We start from the raw sequence: 24,710 nt of genomic DNA, 5'->3' as shown, positions 1-24,710 counted from the left end.
TAAAACACTCAAGTAAAGACTAATTTCACACAAGATTTACATTGTACATTAATCTAGATATTTAATGTCTTGACAGCCTACCAGTGAGCACATCTTAGATAACAATAGAGCAACTTCTTCCTATGCTGGCAATAAGTTTCTAAGTAATTTTAAAATTAAAGAAAAAAAAAAGACGAAACTTTTCTCACAAAAAGATATCCCATGGTGCCAGTGTCGCATCTTGAGAGAATGAACACCAATCCATTCAATACATAGCATGGGTCACGTGGTCCATTCAATACATAGCATGGGTCACGTGACTCACTAAATACATAGCACGGGTCACGTGATCCACTCAATCCATAACATGGGTCACGTGATTCACTTAATACATAGCATGGGTCACGTGACCCACTCAATACATAGCATGGGTCACGTAATCCACTCAATACATGGCACGGGTCAAGTGATTCACTTAATACATAGCATGGGTCACGTGACCCACTCAATACATAAGATGTGTCACGTGATCCACTCAATACATAGCAAGGGTCACTTATTCACTCAATGCATAGCACAGGTCACGTGATTCACTCAATACATAGCACGGGTCACGTGATAATCAAAATATCGTTGTAAGCGAAACCTGAAGCATATTGTATAAGTGAGTCACTGTTAGTTGATCAGATGTTGGCTTGTCTAAAAGAGCTTTTAAGGACATGAATCACTTTTACATTCATTAAACAAACATAAACACATTATGACTTGATGGATTGACTGTCACTATTTCCACCAGTAGCTAAGGGCCGTAACCTACTGCAGTCAGTGTTTGTAACTAACCGTTTATACAGCAAGAAAAAGTGAGTTTCTTAAATATACACTTTCTTTAGATACCCTCTATTTATTGGCAGGAGTTTCAAGTTTAAATACTTCTTTATGGAAATAGTTCTAGTCAACTTATTGGTTTGGTGTTATAGTATACTTTTGTCAGTAAAAATTAGTTAGAGCTTGGAATCCAAATGGCAACTTTGATATACAAACGATTTAGTGCAGAATTTTTAAAAAAATCATATTCTTTCATCACTTTCAGAATAAATAATATTGTGGAAAAAATACATAAAACCAGAGAATCACATTTCTATCACAGTGTAGAAGTTAAAAGTTCTGAGTTCAAGTAGTAAAGCTGTAAATGGAAGCCCACGTGACTAAATGACACCGCCTAACAGTTTCGCAGTGACTAAATCTTTTTGTTTTTTAATCATTACTGTTTCTCCTGTACAACTTTGTTAGCCAACCATCTTGTGACGACTTCCTCTTTGTTGCCTCTCCCGGCATGACTTGTTGCGTCACTTCCTCCCTCACCATCTCATCGGTGCTGCAAACGTCTTCCTCCTCTTTATACTTGACTCTCTCCTGAAGGTCAGTAAGCTTGTCCAGAATCTGACCTTGCGTAGCGGCTAGCATTGCTATAAGGGACTGGGTCTGACTGACCTGCTGACTCAGCTCCGTCAAGCCCACAGAAGTCTCCTCCACCCTGCACCGGGCCACCCTGGTGGACCTTACAGCTCGGATGGCGTTGCTAAGTCTCCAAGAGAAGTAGGTCAGGTTGATCTTATTACGTTTCGTCTGCTCCCTCTCAAATGCCTTCTTGCAGATGTACGCCTTGATGGAGAACTTGATGACGTCTGCGGCGATGTTCTTCCGCTTCCGTTCCAAATGAATCATGGACAGGTAGTTGTACACGTGACGCTCCGTGCAGTTTTGTTCCATTTTCTTGGCCACTACGGCCACCAGCAGCGCCGTGGAGGCCAGCCCCATCAGGCCCGTCACTACAGAGACAAAGCGGCCGCAATGTGTCTTGGGTGTCAGGTCTCCGTAGCCGACGGTAAGGAAAGTGATGGCGGAGAGCCACATCGACTCTGTCAAGCTGTGGGCCTCGTTCAGCTCCGTGTAGTACAGCTCACAGGTCCGCATGGCCCACACGCTGATGGAAAACATTGATATCATGGTGCAGGCGATGACCTTGCCCGGGTGCTCACTCATAGCGGCCTTGAAGACGAAGATGAGGTCGATTTTCACGTGACTGACTGCCGAGATGGTCTGAGTGGACTTGTCGGTCAGCAGGGATGAGTGGACCACCAGGAAACGACCTGAAATAATATAAATAGTGTTCTACAATAAAATGAAATTATTATAGTACAAAGTAGACGAACGTCTCATGTCCGGAGAAATCTCTACGAAAATTTGCATATGATCAACTATTTCACTACGTCATTTTGTTTCAGGTAACTTTATCAGAAGCAGCAAAGGAAACAAACATTGTTGACAAGATAACAAGCCAAACTTTTAAAATTAGAACCATAAACACATAAAGACATTGATAAACTATTCCTATAAGACTTTGTGTAGAAAATGTTTGTTTGATTAATGAATAGTATTTAACAAAATTTTCTAATTGATGAAAGACAAAATCGTGTCATAGTTTTTTATACTTATAAGTGAGAAGATCTAGTTTGCTCTTCAAAAAAAGCATTTAGAAAAATTCGCCATTTTGTAATCTACAAGAAACTGTATGTGCTCGTGTAAAAAAAAAGAATATGTAATATGTAAGAGGAACATAATGTGTGGTCATGTAAGAGCAGCGACTACCAAAGAATTTCGTTTAGTCTCCGTAAATACGACATTTTACCTATTAAGAGAACAAGTCAATTGAGTAAAACGGTCTTTAAATTTTTTTTGCTTAGATTACTTTCCTGTGAAAACAACTTTTATGACGACAGTTTCAAGAAGTAAAGAACACTTGACCTACCCACGAGGTACAGTCTGAACATCATCAGTACGGATAAGATGCCGTCCAGATGGACTCGGTCCTGGGTGTGACCGTCTATTGTAGCCATGTAGATCCTGGTGTCACCAGGGAAGGGATGTATGGCACACACCAGCAGCTCGATCAGTAGACAGAACCAGGTGGAGGAGGACGTCACAGCTGCATTAGAACACGTTTAAAAATGTGTTACTTCTGCTCTTCCATAATACGTTAGCCGGAAGTGTGTGGTGTGCGTTCATAATTGCGACATTACATCTATATTATTCTTAGAGAAGTGTCTTTAGAATGAAACTCTGATCTTAACAATCGAAGCCTATGGTTTGAAAGGATTTCGAAAAAAATCAAAATGTAAAAAATCCTTTAAAAAAACGAAAGCTTATCTAAGGGGAAGATCTTGCACTTAAAACAATATCTCTCACTAATGTAGACGTTAGCGCCCTTATTCTAAATCAAATAAAATAATTAATTACAAAAAAATAACTGACTAATTGGTTAATGTTTTACTTGATGATGTTTTGTTATGTTTAATAAATAATTGTTTTAAAAAGTTCCAACTTAATCCGAGGATTGTGAGAGAAAAAAATTGTTTAACTATCTAAAGGAACAAACCCCAACATATTTAGCGATATCTGTAAGTACTTATTATTACAGATCATAACCAATAATTAAGTGATTAATTTTTTAAATTTTATATTGATTCATGTATTGACTAATTAATTATTGCTCAGTTCCTACTTGATCAGAAAAGGGGTGTAGGAGAGATAATGTGTTTAAACTTTTTACTAGACAGACAGAGTTGATATCAGCTTTGCAATGATTAAAAAATCATCGTATTATGAAATAATTGCCCCCTTTGAAATAAAAAATTATTTTCATCCAATAGAAAAAAATTTTTTTTTACAAAGTTTATATCTTATATTAACTCACTGAGGATACAATGAGTATGGTTGATATCTACTTGTGATCACAACTTCCTCACCTAAAGGGTCATCTACTTTAGCATCCAACATCTTAATCTCCGCCCCTGTATGGTAATACAGACATATACCAATCAACAGGATGGCCGTACTGATGGACACAAACAGCTTCAACATAATGGACACCATAGTTCCTTTCTCTGGTCAAACAAGAGTGGACAGAATTCATATCTATATGAGGTGATGATAATGTACAGGCAAGATGAGGTAGTGCTCTAGTCTACAAGTAAATTACATAGTACTATAGGGGGGTCTACGATAATAGATTTCATATAAGCAGGTCGTGACTTTAACGTTTATATCCCATTAATGTAATTCTTTCATACACTAATATATGATTTGTACCCGAGTTAATCTTTTAAATATTTATCCTGCTATTCAAACAAAAAAGTGTTCTATTCAATTTTAATACTTATTTTAATAGCTTAATTTTGTCTACATGTAACTAATATTTAGAACACAAAGAAAGAAATGTAGACAGTACAGCATAAATTATTTAAAATTGGGATTCATTGCTTCCTTGTCAAACACACATTTGCTAAGTGACTTTTTTATGACGATATGGGACCAGTTACTCTGGAGGATCATCTGAGACAATGCCACCCTGACAAAAATTAAGATTTGAAAAACTTTCGAACACTCAAAGTTCAGAATAGACTCACAAAATCTCTGTTCGACATCATATAGAGAAAATGATGGTTTGTGAGCGTCTTAGAAGATTTCTTTACTTATAGCAAAATACGGAAAACAGCAAAGTTCAAACATTGATTTTACAAGTCGTTTTACACAAATCTACATCTGTTATTATTAAAAGAATTTCTTTAAACGACAATACAGTTCAAGGTCGCTTCGGTAGCATGAGTTATAAAATTAAAAGCTTCTTATGTAAATCTTTGCAAAAGATAGAAATACAGTTTGGTCTGACAAGGCGTAGCGCTGTGTGCTACAAACTGTCTAATGGTCACCATCTCATCTCATCTCTGCCTGTGGTCCCTTCTGGGCATAGGCCACTAACCAGCTTCCTCCAGGCATCTCGGTTCTGGGCGAGACTTTCCCCACGTCTTGCCCATCTGCTTGGCAACTGCTTCCAAATCGCGGTGCCATGGTAAAGCTCAAGCAGCCTTCCATCAGCTGAAGAACACCTGGGGATCTAGGGAAAAAAGCATCACCACCAAGATTAGGCTCTGTAACACCATTGTTAAACCAATACTACTTTATGGAGCAGAGACCTGGAAAACCACCATCACCACCATGAAACAATCCAGGTATTCATCAATACCTGCCTGAGGAAGATTCTTATGATCAGCTGGCCAGACAAGATCTCGAATGAGGCACTGTGGCAAAGAACAAAATATCAGCCCATTGAAGTAGATATCCTTCAGAGACGCTGGAGATGGATAGGTCACACCATTCGCAAGCCTGCATCCAGCATAACAAGGCAAGCCCTAACCTGGAAACCAAAAGGAAAAAGGAAGAGGGGAAGGCCCAGGAATACATTGCGCTAATGGTCACCGTCTTCTTATATTCCTTAAGGTTGACCCACGAGACCTGGTTTGGGCTCCAGTTACTCGCCTTAGACGCAGATTCAATATTTGAGCCACACTTGAAAGATCAAGATACACGAGCAACTGCTCTTTGCGAAACCTTTCACAATGATACTTAAGGCAAATTAAATTAATTAATATTTAATGTTGAAAAAAACACTTTATAGAACAACAAATTCGTTTATGAAACATAATATCCGTAGTTGTGTAGTTTTAAATTACCTATTCACTCTTCAACTCACTACAGTTAGAAATTTGTTTTAAAAATGTTAATGAATTTGCAAAAATGTGCAAGTTGAGCAGGGGGTCTACCGAAAACCAGAAAACATGGCAAGGGGTCTACGAGACAAAAAAGTTTGGGAACCACTGGGCTAGAGGTAGACAAGTAAGACGAGGTAGTGCTCTAGTCTAAAGTAAATTACATTGTACTATAGGTGTGATACTATGCAGTATAGGCTAGAGGTAGACAAGTGAGACGAGACTAATCAGTAAGTTCGAATCATGTTTTGTTTAGGACAGTACAACTTAAAGCAGATTGCTATCAGGTAGAGACGGTATCTGATGCGTGCATTAATATCTGGCCTTCTTTAGTCATAGAAATATGATAAATACATGGGCATCAGCTATGGTCGGAACGATGTCGCCCATACAGCAGTCCTCCCTATTCAAGCAGCTGATATGTCCTAACGAAGGGTAGATGAAGATACCGTTTGGAATCAGCGGCGTTGCAAATTCTGCCAGGGTGGAGTAATGTGTACTGCAAGCTGCCTAAGGGTCACCAGCTCCTGACATTACCTCAGGGTTGACTACCACAGACTTTCCCATGTTTGGATACGACCATAGGTTAACAGAAGTTTGGATATAGAGTTTTCTTTCTGCTAGCGAGACCCTCCTGTCCGAAGTTTACTGGTTTGGGCGTCAGTTGTTCACTTTTGCCACTTATTCTGTCAGTTCCACCAGACCCAACATTTGAGCAAAACGGGAAGACCAAGAGATGGATTGGAAGCGTTTCATAGGGAGTAGGCTGCTTATATTCTGGTAATATCTATAATAGTCCATTAAATAGCTTTTGTTTTTATTTTGCTTATAATGACCTACATAAGTCTGTTCCAACTTTTTAGTATTGATATATTGAAATGAAGTAATCTTTTGTATTGTGGGTCAGTGTAACCTACCTGCAGTGTCCAGGTAATAGAGTTCGTTTTCTACCACCATCAAGACAATGCCCATTACAGCCACAGACAGTGTCAGGTCTACTAGCCATTTCCTTCTCTGTAATCACAGAATTACACTTACAGAAAATAAGCATTGCAGGACACAACATAAATGGTCGATACAAATTCAGCACAAAAATACGAGGAGTTGGGGTCTGTGTGATATGGCAACGAGATATTGGTCAGCACTGCCCACAGGTTTCGACATCGCAGGTCAGTGTTCAGACCTTCTCTGACGTTTGTTCTCGATCAACTCGATACAGGTTTTAAAAAGAAAAGACCTGAAACAAGATATGTGAAGCTACACATTTACAGTACTTTCTTTGACGAGTCTTTTACCCAAGATCTGTGTATTTTTAGGTCTAGCTTATTTCAGGTACCCGGCATTACCCGACATTTTCCGATACTTGGTATGTAATAGTAAACAGCACCTAACTAAATAAATTGTATATAGAAATCAAATACCTATATATATATTATATAATATATATATATATATATATATACATATATATATATATATATATTGTAGTATATATAGGTCTATGGTTTTACATTATATAACTTTAGTAACTTCTTATATAGAAAAATAACTATTGTTACTTGTTTTATTAAAAATTTGGGCTATTTGCGTCTGACACATATATAATTTTACTTGATGAAATAAAAATAGTTCCTAATACTTGCTACGCTAAAAGTTAGTTCCTACCACTAAGCTAACAACATATTTGGGACAGTGTACTATAGTTAGGTGACTCCATACGACTAGACTAACATCATCTCTATACTGTTTGAAATAGATGTAATGACTATTTATTTTAAAATAAACTAGTCGACCGGTGGCGTAGCATACGCCGCTATTTTGCAGTGCCGGCCTTAGGTGACCGCAGTGGGCTCCGCTCTTATGCGACCGCAGTGAGCCCCGCACTTTCAAAGGACCCGTGCTAATTCTAGGTGCATAAATTATAAAATTAAACCATTGTATAACTTATAACAGATTTCCAGCGGCCTCCTGTCGATTTACCAGGAGCTCCTGGAAATCTACTGAAATTGCAAAACATACGAAATAGTCCTGGAAATAACTGGGAACTATTAAAATGTTTAAAAAACTCATAAGAATCTCCTTAAATATATAGAACAAATTGTCATTTTGTGGTGTCATTCAATAAGGAAAATGCCAATCCTACGCGCGACAAAAAAAAAAACAAAAAAAAAACGGAATTATCCCATAATTTTGGAATCTGGTGAAAGAAGCTTCTCGCACCTCAAACTAATGAAGAATTACCTAAGTTCAACAATTTTTGTAGATACATTAAAACATTTGTTAATTCTTGCTATTGAGCGTGATCTATGTAGGAAATAGAATTTTTATGATAAATAGTATGACTTCGCTACACACAAGGCTTGTAAAGTAATTCTGTACGTATTAACGTATAAGTACAATGCAAAGACGAATGTATTTTCTAATATAAACTCTTAAATTTCAGTTATAATACGTATCCCTACCCAAACTGGGCCCCGCGAATTCCGTTTCGCATAGGGCCCCACAATGTTTAAGTCCGGCCCTGCTATTTAATGACGAGCGAATACAGAGTAGATATATAGTCAACCCACGGCGTAAGATACGCCGCTATTTTGCAGGGCCGGCCATAGGCCACAGCAACCTATCCGACTGCAAAGGGCATCACATTTTTATAAGACCCGCGCTAATTCTATGTGTAAATTATTAAATTAAACCATTTTATAACTTATAACAGATTTCTCGCGGCAGCCTGATTTACCAGGAGCTCATGGAAATCTCCTGAAATTGCAAAATAAATATTTTTTTAAGTCATGTAAATCTCAGGAAATTATTTTTTTTTTTTTAAATCATACAAAATCTCATGAAATATATAGACAAAAATTGTCATTTAGGGGGTGTCATTACTTAAGTTCAACAATTCTCGTAGATAGATTGAAACATTTGGTAATTCTTGCTATTGAGCGTGATCTATGTAGGAAATAAAGTTCTCATGATACACTGTATGACTTCGCTACACCCAAGGCTCGTAAAGTAATTCTGTACGTAGTAAAGAATGAATAAAATGCATAGACGAATTTATTTTCTAATTCAAACTCTTAAATTTCACTTATTGTCCGCTTCCCTACCAAAACTTGGCCATGCGAAATCCGTTTCGAGTAGGGCCCCACAATGCTTAAGTCCGGCCCTGCTATTTAGTATTTGTAAAATGTTTATTTGTAATTTTTTTTACATGTTTCGGATGTTCCTTCAGAGTTGAAGTTTACTTTTTAGTCCAAACCTCCCGCATGACGAAGGGGGATGGGAGCGGGCAGGGTTTGACAGTCCAGCGCGCAGCCATACGTATCGACGTGTGAATGTTCTCCCCCTCTCCCCCTCTTGTTATTTCGTGGGGTGACTATCCGCAGAAATAAGAAAGTGATCTTTCCTTTACTTCGTGTTTAAACTCTTGAGGGAAGGAGAGAATTATATACATAGAAGATAGATAGATATTGTAATAAACCTTGTGGTGACACAGACGGGGGTAGTGGTTTGTGTAGACAGCCGACGGCAAATCGTCCCAGGCCAGCGCTAGACGAGCGGTCAACCGTTACGAGCTACGACGGTCAGCCAAGACAGTTCGGGAAGAATCTGTGTTGTGAGTAGAGCTCAGGAGCGTTACGAGGGATGTGGTCATCTGATCAATCAGAATGGTCGAGCGACGTTCTGTCTGGTTCTAAAAAAACCAGCATGGACCCTTATAAGAGCGAGTGTGTTACAGTCAAGACGGTTCACTGCAGCCCGGTTCAATACAGTCCGGACGACTACAGCACAGTTCAGTGTGGTTCAGCGGTGTGGTTCAGCGGTGTGGTTCAGCGGTGTGGCTGAGCGGTGTGGTTCAGCGGTGTGGTTCAGCGGTGTGGTTCAGCGGTGTGGTTCAGCGGTGTGATTCAGCGGTGTGGTTCTGTACGGCGCCTTACGACGGTTCAGTGCCTAGAACTGTCAAGTACAGTCAAGACACCTCGCTAGTACGAGACGGCGTCTTGATTTTGGTTTGCGATCGAGTCCGACACAACGAGCCCAGTGTGTGAAGTCAGTTCTGAACTGTTGAACCCAGTGCAAGCCCGGAACGAGACGGAGAGGCCAGTGCAAGAGTTGATACAGCGGTACGGTGTTATCGGAGAGATATTTGTACAGTCTTGTGTTACGTGTTGCCAATTGTACAGCATTGGCTGTGATTTATTGGACATTAAACTATTCTTCTTCTTTGGAGCCCTGAGTTCTTTAAGTTGGTGGTGTCGTGTGGTGCAGTTTGCAGAGAGCCTGGATAGGGAAATTCGTTACAATATATTTTTTCCTAAGCATTGCCCTTGATGGAAAGCTAAACGATAACAAGCAAAAGAAAAAGATTTCTATAAAAAATAAACAACAAAGGTTACTTAAGGGAAAGAACCGCGTATTACTGCCATTGATCTGAAAATGGCAGGGTTTACTTCCCGTTCTGACATATAAAACGAAATTTAGTAATAAGTACTAATTGATTAATTAATTGTTTAATATTTGGATTGGGTCGTATATTGTCATTGGCTATAAATAATTTAGCAAAATTTCAACTTGATCCTAGGATGTGAAGTGGGAGTAAAGAAGTGTCAAAACGTTATAAGGGGATTAAATCAATATATACACCCACATCTCTCATTAAGTAGCAGTTATTCCCATCATTTCGATATTAAATAGAATAATTAACCACCAATAATATCACGTGATTAATTTGAATTGTGAATAATTGTATATCCACCCACTCAATCTGTGGTATTTTATTTGTGTTATGGCAACATGCCCCCTTTGCAACTTCTTGTGTGACTAAAGAGGCCAATCTTCAATACAAACCTTGGTCACAGGTTGGGCATCTGTAATCCCCAGGCGCCGTTGCACTCAATAATGTTTATATAATAATGATGTTTGTTCTATTCATCAATGTCTACTAACAGATGTACACATTATAAAAATTTGACTTTGTTCTTTTGCTTTGATCCTCCCCCTTTCCACCATTTCAATACTTGTTTTCTCATTGGGCTTACTGATCTCCCTTTTCTCATTTTAATTCTAAAGCTAGTCATCGAGTCCACAGATTAAGGAGGAAGACACAATGTCACACGCAGTCCTAGCTGTGATCTACATATTTTGTCATAACACGAATATATAGGCCTACTGCATTATCTCCCATTGTCCATTTTTATGCATGACTATAGCTGCCCCATTAGAAGTGCATGGTTATGCATAGCGACATTTCATGCCACGTGACTGCCTACTGTCTACTAGATCGTATTAGCATTTTTGTTTGTGTGAGCCTTCCCCTCCCCACATTGTGTGAGCCTTCCCCTCCCCACATTGTGTGAGCCTTCCCCTCCCCACATTGTGTGAGCCTTCCCCTCCCCACATTGTGTGAGCCTTCCCCTCCCCACATTGTGTGAGCCTTCCCCTCCCCACATTGTGTGAGCCTTCCCCTCCCCACATTGGTAAATGTTGATGTGTGTACACACATTTATTTTTCTTTTTTGACGCTGAGTACAATGTAGTATAACTCTGTACCCGACCAAAAAAAACCAGGGTGGCTTCCACAACCTGAAGGAGAAACACACAAACACACACACACGACTCCTTTTTTTGTCATTTGCTGTAAATCTAGGAAACTCAAAAAAAAAAAAAAAAGCTGTCTTGGTCTCGGTCAATCTAGTGTCCAGTTAGCTTCGGACAGAAGGGGCTCGTTAGTCTTGGCTGGCTACCGACTTAGGAGAACAGAAACTCCAAATCCTAACCTTCGCTGCATTGCATGGTAAAGACTTCGGCAGGAAAACTTAAGGAAAAACCGTTCGTTTGGACATATCAGCTGTGGAGAAAGGGGAACTTTTGCGACATTGTTCATTTGTCATTTCTATGAGATAATCACTAGTCGCTTCACGACTGAAGAATGCCATAGACTGAGTTTAGTTTTATGAATATACGTTAGAAACAAAAAGGCGCCAATGTGATCTCATTTCACTTTGATGCAAACATGTTGTTTAATAACAACGGGTCTACACGAACGCCTACGAGTTTGTGTAAGTCTAGGTCTAGATCCTACATTGGTTTGGAAAGGACTATCGCATTCTTGAAAGAACTATCGCGCATAGGAAATTTTCGAATGTAAGACTTTTTTTTTTATTCAAGAGTATAATAAATTAATGCTCAAGAAAAATTTGCGCATTGTCTTCTAAGTCTAGATCATCTAGATCTAAATGCTTATCATTGGACTATTGAAAGGTGTACTAGATCTAAACATTCACTTCAACAGGATTCTTTCTCGTGAAGAAGTGGGCGGGGTAAAAAATGTTTTAAATCTAACTTTTATTAATTTTTAAGTGAAAAACAATCTCTCAATAAGTTACATAATTAGTTTTTAAAAGATATGTTTTATGGTTTATTTGTATCTACGGAATACTGAAACGTGACATACAACACACAAACACACACACACATATCTATTGTGACTTTTACCAACAGAAGACGCTGACCACCGGAAAGCTTTGTAAGCAGCTTTGGGTCACCCTTTTAATTTTTGACAAGAGGAGTCATTGACCGAATTGATGACTCAACATATTTTGATCGACATAGCTTGCTAAAAAAAACACATTTTTAAATACACTGGCTTTCCTCTTTTGCACTGGGAGGGGTCATTAAAATGGTTATGGCCTAGATATCACAGATAGATACGATTGATTTCGAGTTTACACAAGTAGATGAACAAAGATGGTTGATGCAACTAATAAAATAAATGTAAGGTTTCTTCTAAATACGAGAGGATTTCCTTCGAGGGCTTGTAGTGAACTAAAGGGCTTTAATGACTTCGGATACCTAGGCACAAACACACACACAGACACGTATGCCTGAATTATCACTAAATGAAAGCTGAGCTGAGCAGTAAATGACACTTGAGCTGATCAGTAAATGAAAGTTGAGCTCACCAGTAAACGATATATGGGCTAAACCGTAAATAAAAGTTTTGCTGACCATTAAAAGATGTTTTCTGTGTTCAATCCTGGCTCCTAGTTTCTTGTTGAACATAACCCTGGGGTGTGGCGGCCGCTGCGGCACAAGGGTCAGGTCTGTGTACTGCGACGTCAGTGGTCTGTTCCTGTCCGAGACTAATGGTATGGCCTGTTCTTTGTTACCATGGTTACCAACACCAATCATTCTTCTATAAATAAAAGAGAATATTTCAGACATTGTTAGAATTGATGTTACCGCTAAGTTGGCAAGCCGTCAATGCGCACATTGCCTAGCTAATATGCACATCAACTGATTGACTCTGTTTATGTGAGGAATCATGCGTTTTTCGAATATGACCTAGATAATGTGCACATTAACGGCTTATGTATGATGGCAGCCTGGTCGTACGGTTTGAGCGCTGGACTGTCGTTCAGATTTATCGATGGTCCCGGGTCCAACCCTGCCCGCTCCCATCCCCCGTCGTCCTGCGGGAGGTTTGGACTAGGAAGTAATTATCTTCAACTCTGAAGGAACATCCGAAACATGTAAAACATTTGACAAACAAAACATGTAGTGAGCTGAGGGTTAGTTTAGGATTAGAGGTTAGGATTTGGGTTAGGGTTAAAGTTTAGGGCTAGGGCTAGAATTAAAGTTATAATGCTTGTCTTCGAGTCCAAAGATTAGTGAGGAATGCAGTATTTCCCGTGGCTGCGCAGCCTCAGCTTTGCCCTACATATTTTGCCACATCCAAGGCAAGAATAACCATTGTCTGCAGGTGGTCGATTTAGATTTTCTTTTCGCTGTCTCCGTTTGTCCTCAGCAGTGGATTCTCTTTTCATCTCAATTGCGTAGAATTAGGGTAATTCGCTTATTAATCAATTTTTGTATGCTTTTATGAATGTTTAGTAGGTAATGTACATTTTATCTATCTAATTCACACATTATGTCACAGTAATGATGAGTAATGTGAAACAATGTCCCGCACATTGACTCTTTCTTTCCGTAATTATTATACGCGTTCCGATGGAGTTCCGATGGAGTTCTTAGTTTTGCTCATTTGTGTTTCACTACCCAGTTATGGTTTAACTTCAATAAATGTTGTGTATGTAATCAGAGAATGTTATATAAGGTCTATTATTATAGAAGAATGCATGCTCTGTTTATATAACACAAATACAAATGTATATTTTAATTGAGTGGGGTCAAATCAACCATGATATCGTCAGTTAGTAGAGAAAGAGTTAACGCATTGCCCTAGTCAATCTTTAAATACTTAGATAGTCTGTAGAATAACGAATTTCTGCACTTTAGCGGTTATATATTTAAGCCGCAGGTCGCCCAATTTTAAGGAATACTGATATATACTTTTTTTTTTCAAGATATTAACATTTTCCCTACAGAACATTATGACTTTATAGATTATGTGGCATTGTATGTGTTGTTGTTTTTTCTACAGGACCTCTAGTAGCCTACTTTTTTATCAACTGATATTGTACAACATGGTATAGTAAAAGTACTTTGGAGCAAAATGGCTAGGTAAGATGCACAAATGACATTTGGCTTTCATTGACTCTATAGATTCATATTGATCTATTGATTTATTAAAAAAAAAAAAAGGTATTATTGGCATTGCTTGAACATTAAATTATAAAATGATTTTTTTTTCTAATTGAGAGCCCCTTTATTTTAATTGTTTCTACCTAACGGTAGGCTATTCTCGTCATGTTCTGACCTAACGGTAGGCTATTCTCTTCATGTTCTCACCTAACGGTAGGCTATTCTCTTCATGTTCTCACCTAACGGTAGGCTATTCTCTTCATGTTCTCACCTAACGGTAGGCTATTCTCTTCATGTTCTCACCTAACGGTAGGCTATTCTCTTCATGTTCTCACCTAACGGTAGGCTATTCTCTTCATGTTCTCACCTAACGGTAGGCTATTCTCTTCATGTTCTGACCTAACGGTAGGCTATTCTCTTCATGTTCTCACCTAACGGTAGGCTATTCTCTTCATGTTCTGACCTAACGGTAGGCTATTCTCTTCATGTTCTCACCTAACGGTAGGCTATTCTCTTCATGTTCTCACCTAACGGTAGGCTATTCTCTTCATGTTCTCACCTAACGGTAGGCTATTCTCTTCATGTTCTCACCTAACGGTAGGCTATTCTCTTCATGTTCTCACCTAACGGTAGGCTATTCTCTTCATGTTTTTCACGTCAGAGCGTTGGAATTTTTTTTTCGGAGCGCCTTACCGTCGTTTCTATTCATGACAAAAAGATCCCTACAAGACTTAACACAAAGATGATCTTTCTACAATCAAGAAAATTACACAAGACTTTCACATTTTTGGTAACGGCTTTTCCAGTCACTTTTTTCTTTGATTGACGCTCTTTATTTACTGTATTGAAGTTATTGATGTAAACATAACTAGAATGCACATTTGGCAGCGGAGACCCAAGCCGCACGCTGAGATTTCACTCGAGACACTAGCTGGAAGTCCACGTACTTTTAGTTTAGGAGGCTTGGCTGTTACATTATAACTAGATGACTGTTTGGATAACTAGATGACTGTTTTGATAACTAGATGACTGTTTGGATAAATAGACGACTGTTTGGATAACTAGATGACTGTTTGGATAAATGGCATTACGAGATGGATGAAAGAAATGAACTAGAGCTCGATGTAACTTTGAAGTAGATCAATTGAAAAGTATGTGTGAGTAAGGAAGCAAGGGAGATAAATAAATACATCAAAATGAATGTCTCATGCAATCAGAACCCACCGAAAACACAGAGAATTGACATCCAAGTGACCTAGTTACAGAAATATTCTAGTATCTAACCTGATGACGAAAGTAGCGTCAAACGTATTGGGTTCTTGAACTGAAGTAACTACACAAGGATTGAAAAGAAGTACTATAAGACTCTCCGCAGTTAAAGAATGCACATTTAAAATTTTCATAAATGTTAAACACAAAAACTTTTTCTCAATGTTAAAGACAATGGTAACATTATTTGTACCAATTAAATACAGACAACAAGTCAGTAAACACACCAATAAACGCACCAGCAATTACTTGTCATGTGTAACAACAGACGTGTGTTTGATATCTTTGTATATATTCTTTTTTCAATAGTGTCCACATGTGAGACTTAACTATGCTACAGCAGAACTAAGACTGACCTAAAACACACGATTTTGTGTCACGGCGATTTAGGCTTATCAAAGGCATGCCACGTTTAGTTGGAGTGTGTGTGTGTGTGTGTGTCAACACTACGTCATCCTGAATGAAACGTACCAAACAATAAACAACGTGCTACTCTATGTGTGTGTGTGTGTTTGTGTGTGAGAGAATGCGTGGGTGCGCACATTTGGTTCAACACATAAAAAAAGAGGACAGTTGTAGCCCTTACCTCCTAGAATAAACACTTTATAGTACAAATATGTCCAAATAGAATTGGAACCCTTATTATTTTTAAAACACATCAATACAACAGAAACAAATAATAAGTCTGTCTTGGAAGTGGGCCTCTTCTATACGTACATCAGTATTAATAAGTTTTAACCCCCCCCCCTTCTAATTTGCATTTTATGCAGCCTGTAACAGTCTTTCCCTAATACAGATGACGTCAAAATATAATTGGAAATAAAGAATAAAAACAAATACGATAAAGGCAATACAATAAAGTAATAAAGTATATGATAAGATAAGAATCAAAGGTTATAAGGTCGACAATCCGCACTTGAAGTTTGTTTGCGTTTGGTGTTTGTGGAGAAGTGGGAGCTAATGTCATGGGAGCTAATGTCATACTTTGTGATGCGATGAAAAGTTGGTCTTAAAAAATAAAACAAGGAATTCTATCAAAACGACTAAATTTATTATCTCAGTGTGGTTCAAAGAGAGAGTCCACCACTTCAGACCACAGCTACACCGCGAGGTTCAAGTTTCTTTTGAAATACAATTAGGTGTTAGTGAAATAAGATAGTCAGCGTCTGAATCTATTTAAAAATCAATAAGTTTGTAGCGTTTGTGTGTATGCAAATAGACAGTAAAGTTGTTGATAGTTAGACATGCTAGTAAATGGACAGTAAAGTTGTTGATAGTTAGGTATGCTAGCAAATGGACAGTAAAGTTGTTGATAGTTAGGCATGCTAGCAAATGGACAGTAAAGTTGTTGATACTTAGGCATGCTAGCAAATGGACAGTAAAGTTGTTGATAGTTAGGCATGCTAGCAAATGGACCTTAAAGTTGTTGATAGTTAGACATGCTAGCAAATGGACAGTAAAGTTGTTGATAGTTAGGCATGCTAGTAAATAGACAGTTAATTTGTTAAATAGGGCAGGTTCCTTGATCTTGATGTCACGAGGGCAGAATCTCTTGATATTTGTGGAGATGTTTCTTGATTTTGATATTATGTATATCAATTGTATTTCTCACTTGCCGTTGCCCTGCTCTGTTTGTATTTTTGTGTCTGTATTTTAAACAACTTAATTGTCAATTTAGGCAAAATACAAATGTTTTATTTTTCGCTATTATCGCTATTTGTTACCAAACATTTAAAAAATGGCTTAAAAATGTGTCCAGGCGAATGGGCGTAGCTAGGGGGTTAGGGTTCAAACCCTTTTCCGAAATGAAACCCCACCTGGGATGGAATTTTGTGACTGATATTTTGCTTCAATTTTGTTTATTGTAGATGAGATTAATGTTAAACCTTCATAGCCAGCAGCAGATTTTGAGCGTAGCCAAGAGGAATTTGAGTTTAAAACCCCACTTAATTTTTTTTACGATGAAACCCCCTCTTCAATATAAAACTAAAGCATACAATAGTTATCAGCTTCTATGGGTGTTCCAAGAAGGGTTTTTAGTTTAAAAACCCCTCTAGAAGGCTTTAAGTTAAAACTACTTCCAGAGGGTTTTAAATTGAACCCCCCCCCCTCCAGCAGGTTTTGAAACTAAAACCACCTCAATAAAGCAAACTACAATCAACAGATTCTATGAGCGTAGCCAAGAGGGGTTATAAATTTCTACCAGTCGCTTGGCTCCATTCATAAAGTGCAATGAATAGCGGACTTAGTCTTTGAGCTAAAATTATTTTCATAGCAGGATAATGCACTGTAGATACCTCAGAATATGCTTTTTGTTTTAAATACCAGAAATAGTGCTTGGCGGTGCTGCCCCAGACACCTGGCTGGCAATGGCGGGGTGCCTACTGTCTTTCCACTAACCTCAGTCAGATTTTATTCTATGATACAATAAACTAATAAACGTTTTCCGAAAGAATGAAAGGTCGGAATGTAACAAAGATTTATTACGTAGACACACACACACTCTTAAACACACACACACACTGACACACACACACACACTGACACACACACACACACACACCTTGATACACACACACGCACACACGCACACACAAACAAACACACAAAAGTAATGCTCTTTAAAAACCACAAGTTGTTTAGCTGGGGGCCAAGTTTTAGATCAACTGATCTCTTCTTTCAACGTTGTGTTGTTTTCTTTCCCCGGTCAAACTTTGTGGCTTAAAAACAGTTTCAACACTCATTTAAAACAATAAGAACTACTTACTGGCATGTAGTGAACAGTGTGTGACGTCATCTCCTAGAACAGCTCTTTAGTTACTATAACATTGTGACAATAACTTTTGTAACTCGCGTTAATAATTTGTTTATATTTGAACGGTCAATTCTACATAACAAATAACAACTGTCACTGTTTCTAGAAACTGGTTTCTTCCAGCGATGAAGTGCAGGAATTAATTCCAATTGGATTCAGTCGCTCTATTCAAGTGGCAACATTTAAAGCTTCCCTTTGACTGTGAGTACACTCGCAGTACCGTGTTGTGACCCTTGTTACAGATGGCGACCTAGATCTATAGACTTCAGTTACAAAGCGAATACATAACGTAGAGAAAATGTCACCTTAGAGCTAATTAAATGGATGGGGAGGGGGTGGATACTCTAATGGTGATTTTAGCGCGCAACTAATTAGTCGATACCGCTCGGTTATGTGAAAGTCCAAATAATGCAATGGGAAGTGAATCTCAAATGACACAGCTCAACATTTTTCTATCTTGTTAGAAAAGAGAATGTGACAAACGAGAAAAGAGAATGTGACAAACAAGAAAAGAGAATGTGACAAACGAGAAAAGAGAATGTGACAAACGAGAACATTAGCAGAAGATGGAAGAGACTGAAATCAAGCCTAGACTTTCCTCTCTCTCTGTGGCATTTTTGGTCTCGAGAGATTAACATTTCCCTTTGCAACTTCTTGTCTGACTAAGGAGGCCAATCCTTGATACACAGCTGTGGTCACATGTTGCAGGCGCCGTTGCAATTTCATCCTTCTTTCTACTACTGTTGTGTATGGCATTTGCAATCCGTGACCCTTCCTTTATGCTTGCTCTTCATGTGGATCTATCCAGTGCCACCTCTTCCCAGCTGCTAGTGTCGATTTTTAAGAGTTTGATGTCGCGTTTACATGCATCAGTGTACCGTGAAAGTGGGCGACCTGCGGCTCTCCTGCCTTCTGTTAGATTGTCATACAAAATATCTTGGGGAAGTCGACTTTCTGGCATTCCATGAACGTGGCCAAGCCAGCCAAGGCGTCTGCTGCTGATAACCCAGCGGATGTCCTGGCACCCTGCTCTTCGTAGCACTTCCACATTGATTATTTTAATCTTGTCATGTTACTTTAAAGATTCGCCTTAGGCATTGGAGGTGGAAGATGTTCAGCTTTTTTTCCTGCCATGAGTAGGTTGACCATGTTTCACTTCCGTAGGTTCAGTAGACAAAGGTTCAGTAGACAAAGGCTTTGGTTTTGTTAATCAGTAAGGTATTGTCCTATACTTTTTTCTGCAGACGTGGCCTGCATCAATGTTCTGTGCATACTTTGCAGGTCCGCCTTTTGAAAGACTTCTGTGTCACGTATCATAGCTTGGAATTTAATTTTGAATTTATTTACTTTTATCTGTCTGTCTTTTTTCCCCACACCCAATCTGGGATCAAATTAAAATTTGGCACAATTATTTCTAGTTTCTAGCTATACTGAGAATCATCAGAGCCTTTTGCGGTATCCAATGGAGTCAATGGAGTCAAATGTTTTGTGTCCTGGTCTAAAGTGGTTGAAATCCTGGGATGACTTCAATACTGCCAGGGGAGACTGGCAGCACATGCGCCGCCCAAATTGAGAGGACCCGTGGTGGAGGCTAAAAAGGTCGGAACAAACAACAATAGCGCAGTGGCGTACGGGACACTGCCCCATAGGTGCGTACTTCGCCCTGTTCCGGCCAAATTTTGATGCCCGTTGCCGACACTGCGGGGAATCAGAAGAGACGGTGACGCACGTCTTGCAAGAGTGTCCGCAGCTCCGCGAGCTACGGGAGGACGTATCTAGTGGTTCACTAAGTTTGTATGGAAGCTACTAGGCACTACGCCAAACAGCAGAGTTCCTTACCAGGGCACTACGGGAGACCTAGGTCTCCCTGCCTTGTCACCAATTGGAGTTCATCTCTCTCAGGTGTCCTGGTCTCACGTTGTTCAGCCCCATGTTTTTTATTGATGTTGTTTAACTCATTTACTGAATAATACAATAGTGGTGGCGTTTCAAATCCAACTTAAAGAAATAATCAGCATTCGTAACTTGCTTGCGCGCTGCTGTTTACTTTTGGGATGGAAGTATTTGTATTTCTATAATAGAGGAAGTGACGCGGAGACTATCGCTGGTCCGATGCATTCAAACAACCCCTAGTCCTGGACGTCATAGTGAAACAATCTCAGTGAAACAATAAGGTCGGATCTAGCTCGCGGGTAATGGCTTGTGCATCACATCATGAAAACATTTTGATAGAAACACTCTTTTAAGGTGTAAAAAAATGGATACTTCCACTAAGTGACAAGTGGCAATGTCTTCGATTCAGAAGATTGAAGATGAGTGAAGTGTCCCAAGCCCGGGTGAGAAAGGATGAGGGTTTGGCGTGGGGCTAGCGACCCCACCCTGTAAAACCACAATTGCTACAGAAACGGCAAACTTGACACATAAAGTAACAAGTGTTTCACATGACTACGTACACCTATTTACGACCTACTATTCCTATTCTAATGCAGACAAAAACCGTTGTCTATTTAAAAAAATGTTTCTATGTGCTTTGCTTGTACAAGGGCTTTTTTTTTTGGGTCTCAAATGTGTTTCCTAAAGTTGATGTCTTGAGTTGTTTTTTTTTAATGATGATAAACTTTGGATCATGACTTCAATGTGTTTCCATAAGATGTCATTGTTACTGGTTTTTATCTATTTTTAAAGACATTAACTAACCAAGAAACATTTTTGTTTCATAATAATTCATAATAAGAAATATAAAAACTGTCACATGATATTTCTAGGATGTAAACCAGAGCGGCATGACAGAATCGGATGATTCCCAAATGTATGTATTCACTTATAGAACAGACGTTACTCATGTTTACATTAGCCTAGATAAGAAAAAATACAACAGAATTCCTGGATTATTTGGTAAATTTATAATCTAGGTCTTTATTACGTAATGTAACAAAAGGGCGGTCAATCCTTCAACAGTTATCACCAAGTTGATAAAGTAGCAGTTATCTCCCGGTGAATGAACCTTCAAAACAAAAATCCATTTCATCAAAAGAAGGAAATCAATACAAATTTCGATTTTTATGACTTGAAACAAAGTTGTGTAAACATGAAAGAAACGAAATTTGGAAACTTAATGTTTCAACACTGGCCAGATGGAGGGGACGTAATTAGTTGCTTACACTAGTTTCAAGTTACTTCCATTATTAACGTGGTGGTTGGGGGGGGGGAGAGGATAATAACAGCAAGTGAATTAAAATCAATTTCTCAATATTTTTTTAATTGTCATAGCATGACGTCATTCTGTATCTTATTGTCTTAAACGATACTGACCTCACTCAAGACCTCGCCTATGACCTCGCACATGACCTCATCCATGACCTCGCCCATGACTTCCCATTTGCTTCACTCTAACGTTACTCTGACCCCATTCAGACCTCAATTTTTTGGTACTTATGGCTCTTTTTTGGCTTCCTGACTCGTTTTGTTTATTCCGGCCTCATACCGTTTTGTTTAGTGGATACCCACATGAGTGAGTACCCTCACTGAGTACCCTCACTGAGTAATCTCACTGAAATTTGTTTTCCAAAAAATGTGCAAAGAAGAAGGACCGAAAGACCTTGAGATTATGAACTTTAAGAAGGATTTCTTAAGAAACCATGAATGAGAGATGGACTCTTCGCTTATCTTGCTATCCAAAGGTCCCTATCAAGAGGTGATCATTTAATCTTATCCATTTTGCGGTGCAACGGCATAGAATAGTCCTATGTATTTAATGAACCGATAATTTGGAAGATATGATTCAATGTGAACCTGGCCTAACTGATGTTGTTGAATGATGGCTGGTAAAGGGTTAATCTCTTATTTAAATCCTCAAGGAAAAAATACTATTTTTGTTGATTCAGTGTATGAGTTTCAATTATGGATAGATAACACTCTACTTGTTGATAGATGAACACTTCTTATTGAATGTTTCTAAAAAGTATATTCAATAAACATACTAAATACATATTTTTTTCTTTTTTAAAGCAAAAGTAAACATTTTATTTATAATGTAAGTAGATTGTATAACACCTAATTTAGTAATAAAAATATTTTTTTAACATTAAAAAAAATTAACCCACAAACAGTTTTTACAAACTTACAGTGAAATCTCCACTGTCAGTCAGTCAGTCAGTCAGTCTAATTTATCTCTCAACTATTAATAGCGAATAGTTTTAAAAATACTGCGACTTTGAAAAATCTAAAATATATGATATCGGATTTTCAATATGTTTTCTAGTTTTTGCAAATCTATACTGGACGGACAGACAGCAGTCAGACCACAAAATAGCGGCTATTGTCCTCTCGGTGTCGCTAAAACTGTATGCAATGTAAAAAGTTTTTTTTAATGGGAGGTAACTTAGAAAATGTACAAAAGTTGGGTTTGTTTTTATACTTTTAGATTATGTCCCTTAAACTTAAAAATTTAATTGCTACCATAACTTAGGTATGCCTTGTTGATTATCAGCTAAAGTAAAGTAGGTCATATTATGTTATTATGGATGTCGCAATCTATGGCTTAATATTCACATCGATCCTCAAATCTCTAGTTGTAGTGAAACAATCTTTTATTTGTGGTGGAAACCCATAATGCCGCCATCATTATTTGATAATGCCAATATATGTTTTTTAAACAGCCACACAATTCTTTATAAAACAAAGGTGTAGGCTTATTATCATGTTCCACAAACTAGTTAAGAACCGCCCACTTTTCCTGGTAGATTCTACATCCAGAGTCTCTGTTCACAAACGCACAAACGTTAAAGGTCATGGTATCAATACATCAGAGAAAATATGAAAGTCCTAAGTAGGTAAAGAGACATTTTTCAACCTTTTTATTTTTTTGGAAGGAGATTTTCTCCACTTTAGGTCGACGTTTCTGCCGGCTGGATATAACCACGTCATCCGGCCCGCGGGCCGTATTTTGGGCATCACTGTACTAGTCTATAAGTTGTACGTCTAGGTTTTACAGTTAGCATGAAATCTACCAGTCAATTATTCACTTACAATTGTGTGATCCACAACTGACTATTTATATGTAAAACAAGATACTATAACAAATAATGCATGCGAGTTGATTGGCGGATCAGGTTCCTAAAAGTTGGAAGATTTAAAAAAAAAAAAAACAAGTAAAAAATAAAAATAATTTTCAAAGTTTATTTTAAGTGAAATTGCACCAATTAGTTTGAATCAATCTAGACAAACAACACTATCCAATCAGTTCGGAAATGGTTTTACTATATTGTTTTTAGCACAACTTTCATTCTTATAGAATGTTCAGTGCGTAATGATATTATCCATTTTGTGGATCAGTTGAAGTGGAGGGCGGAGGCTGTTAGAGTGGTTTCTGGGAGAAAGTTTCCGCGCTGCCTTTTTAAAGGCTGTTAAAAAATGAAATTGAAGATGTCGAGGCAGCGGCGTAGCTAGGAGTTTGCTATCATTTGGGACCCGATTTATTTGGCTCCTGCATTTTGCGCAATATTTAATATTTAATGTAAAAAAAATAAATAAATTTCGAACACTTATTTAGGGGCCCCATATCAAGTGGGGACTTTCATATTCTCCCTACTCCTATTCCCACCCTTGATACGCCGCTGTGCCTTCGATGAAATGGTAGAGTTACAACCACTAAGCCATTCAAGTACTTACGTGAGATTGAAAGTTATATTGTAGCCTATTATTCGTTTCAAATTGTTAGCGAACGATCTAATTTACTAGTTAAGACTAATCTCCCTTAGTTCAGTACATTTTCTACAAAAAACAAAATTAAAAACTAATTGATTAATTTTTTTTTTTTCATTTATTCACGTGTTGTTATCGACAATGAAATAATTTATGCAAAGAATGGGAAGTGGGAAATATAGCGTGTACAAACTTTCACCCAGACAGACAGACAGATATATATTGAGTTGATATAAGCTTTTTATTTTAAAAAAATATTTAAAAAATAGGAATTTCATATGTGGTTAGACAAAAGTTAAAAATAAATATCTAGAACAAAATGCATTAATAGCACTATGATTGCACTTAGTACTCCTTATTCAAAGATAATTAATTCTCAACAGCACTATTATGTTTTAATTTTTTTTCTGAATAATAACTTCAATAAGTAATTTCTTTTTAATTAAAACACTTGTTCCATGTTTTGTACATTATAAGTAGACAGACAGACAGACAGACAGACATGCAGATAGATAGAGAGATAGACATAGAGACATACAAGTCACCATACAATGAAACATTAAAGAACATACGACAGTACAGAATTAAACAAGTCCATTTCCTTTCATAACTTAAGTTCTTACTATAAGATAGATTGCTAGAGAATATAAGGCTTACTTCAGATGTCTCTTGATCGTCTCATTTGAAGGCGCCCTTTCGTCACTGGATGATTCACCCATGTCACTCAATTAGAGCATGATGAGACGTGATGTTAAGCAGCCTAATTAGGTCACTTCTAAAGTTTATAGTTCGATCTG

At 38.1% G+C, this 24,710-nt stretch overlaps 1 protein-coding gene across 4 annotated transcripts; it reads right to left on the bottom strand.

Annotated features, from left to right (window-relative positions):
* Positions 1 to 767: 767 nt before the first annotated feature.
* On the bottom strand, positions 768 to 24,706 carry LOC106059071 (small conductance calcium-activated potassium channel protein 1-like). 4 transcript variants are annotated; one of them, XM_056035476.1, is made up of 6 exons: positions 24,571 to 24,706; positions 12,591 to 12,777; positions 6,503 to 6,599; positions 3,786 to 3,923; positions 2,789 to 2,965; positions 768 to 2,129 (listed from the first exon to the last, which is right to left on the bottom strand). In XM_056035476.1, exons 1-6 carry the CDS (start codon positions 24,630 to 24,632, stop codon positions 1,234 to 1,236), a joined length of 1,557 nt encoding a protein of 518 aa, XP_055891451.1. In that variant the 5' UTR covers positions 24,633 to 24,706; the 3' UTR covers positions 768 to 1,233. The 4 variants fall into 4 exon arrangements, with proteins under 4 accessions (XP_055891451.1, XP_055891452.1, XP_013072055.2 ...); XM_056035477.1 differs by having other exon boundaries at positions 3,786 to 3,830; XM_013216601.2 differs by lacking the exon at positions 24,571 to 24,706 and adding an exon at positions 18,163 to 18,803.
* Between the last annotated feature and the right edge of the window lie 4 nt (positions 24,707 to 24,710).

Source organism: Biomphalaria glabrata, chromosome 7 (assembly GCF_947242115.1).
Source record: "Biomphalaria glabrata chromosome 7, xgBioGlab47.1, whole genome shotgun sequence".
Lineage (NCBI taxonomy): Eukaryota > Metazoa > Mollusca > Gastropoda > Planorbidae > Biomphalaria > Biomphalaria glabrata.
The sequence above is the reverse complement of the archived record's forward strand: the minus strand, read 5'-3'. Positions and strand labels throughout refer to the sequence as shown.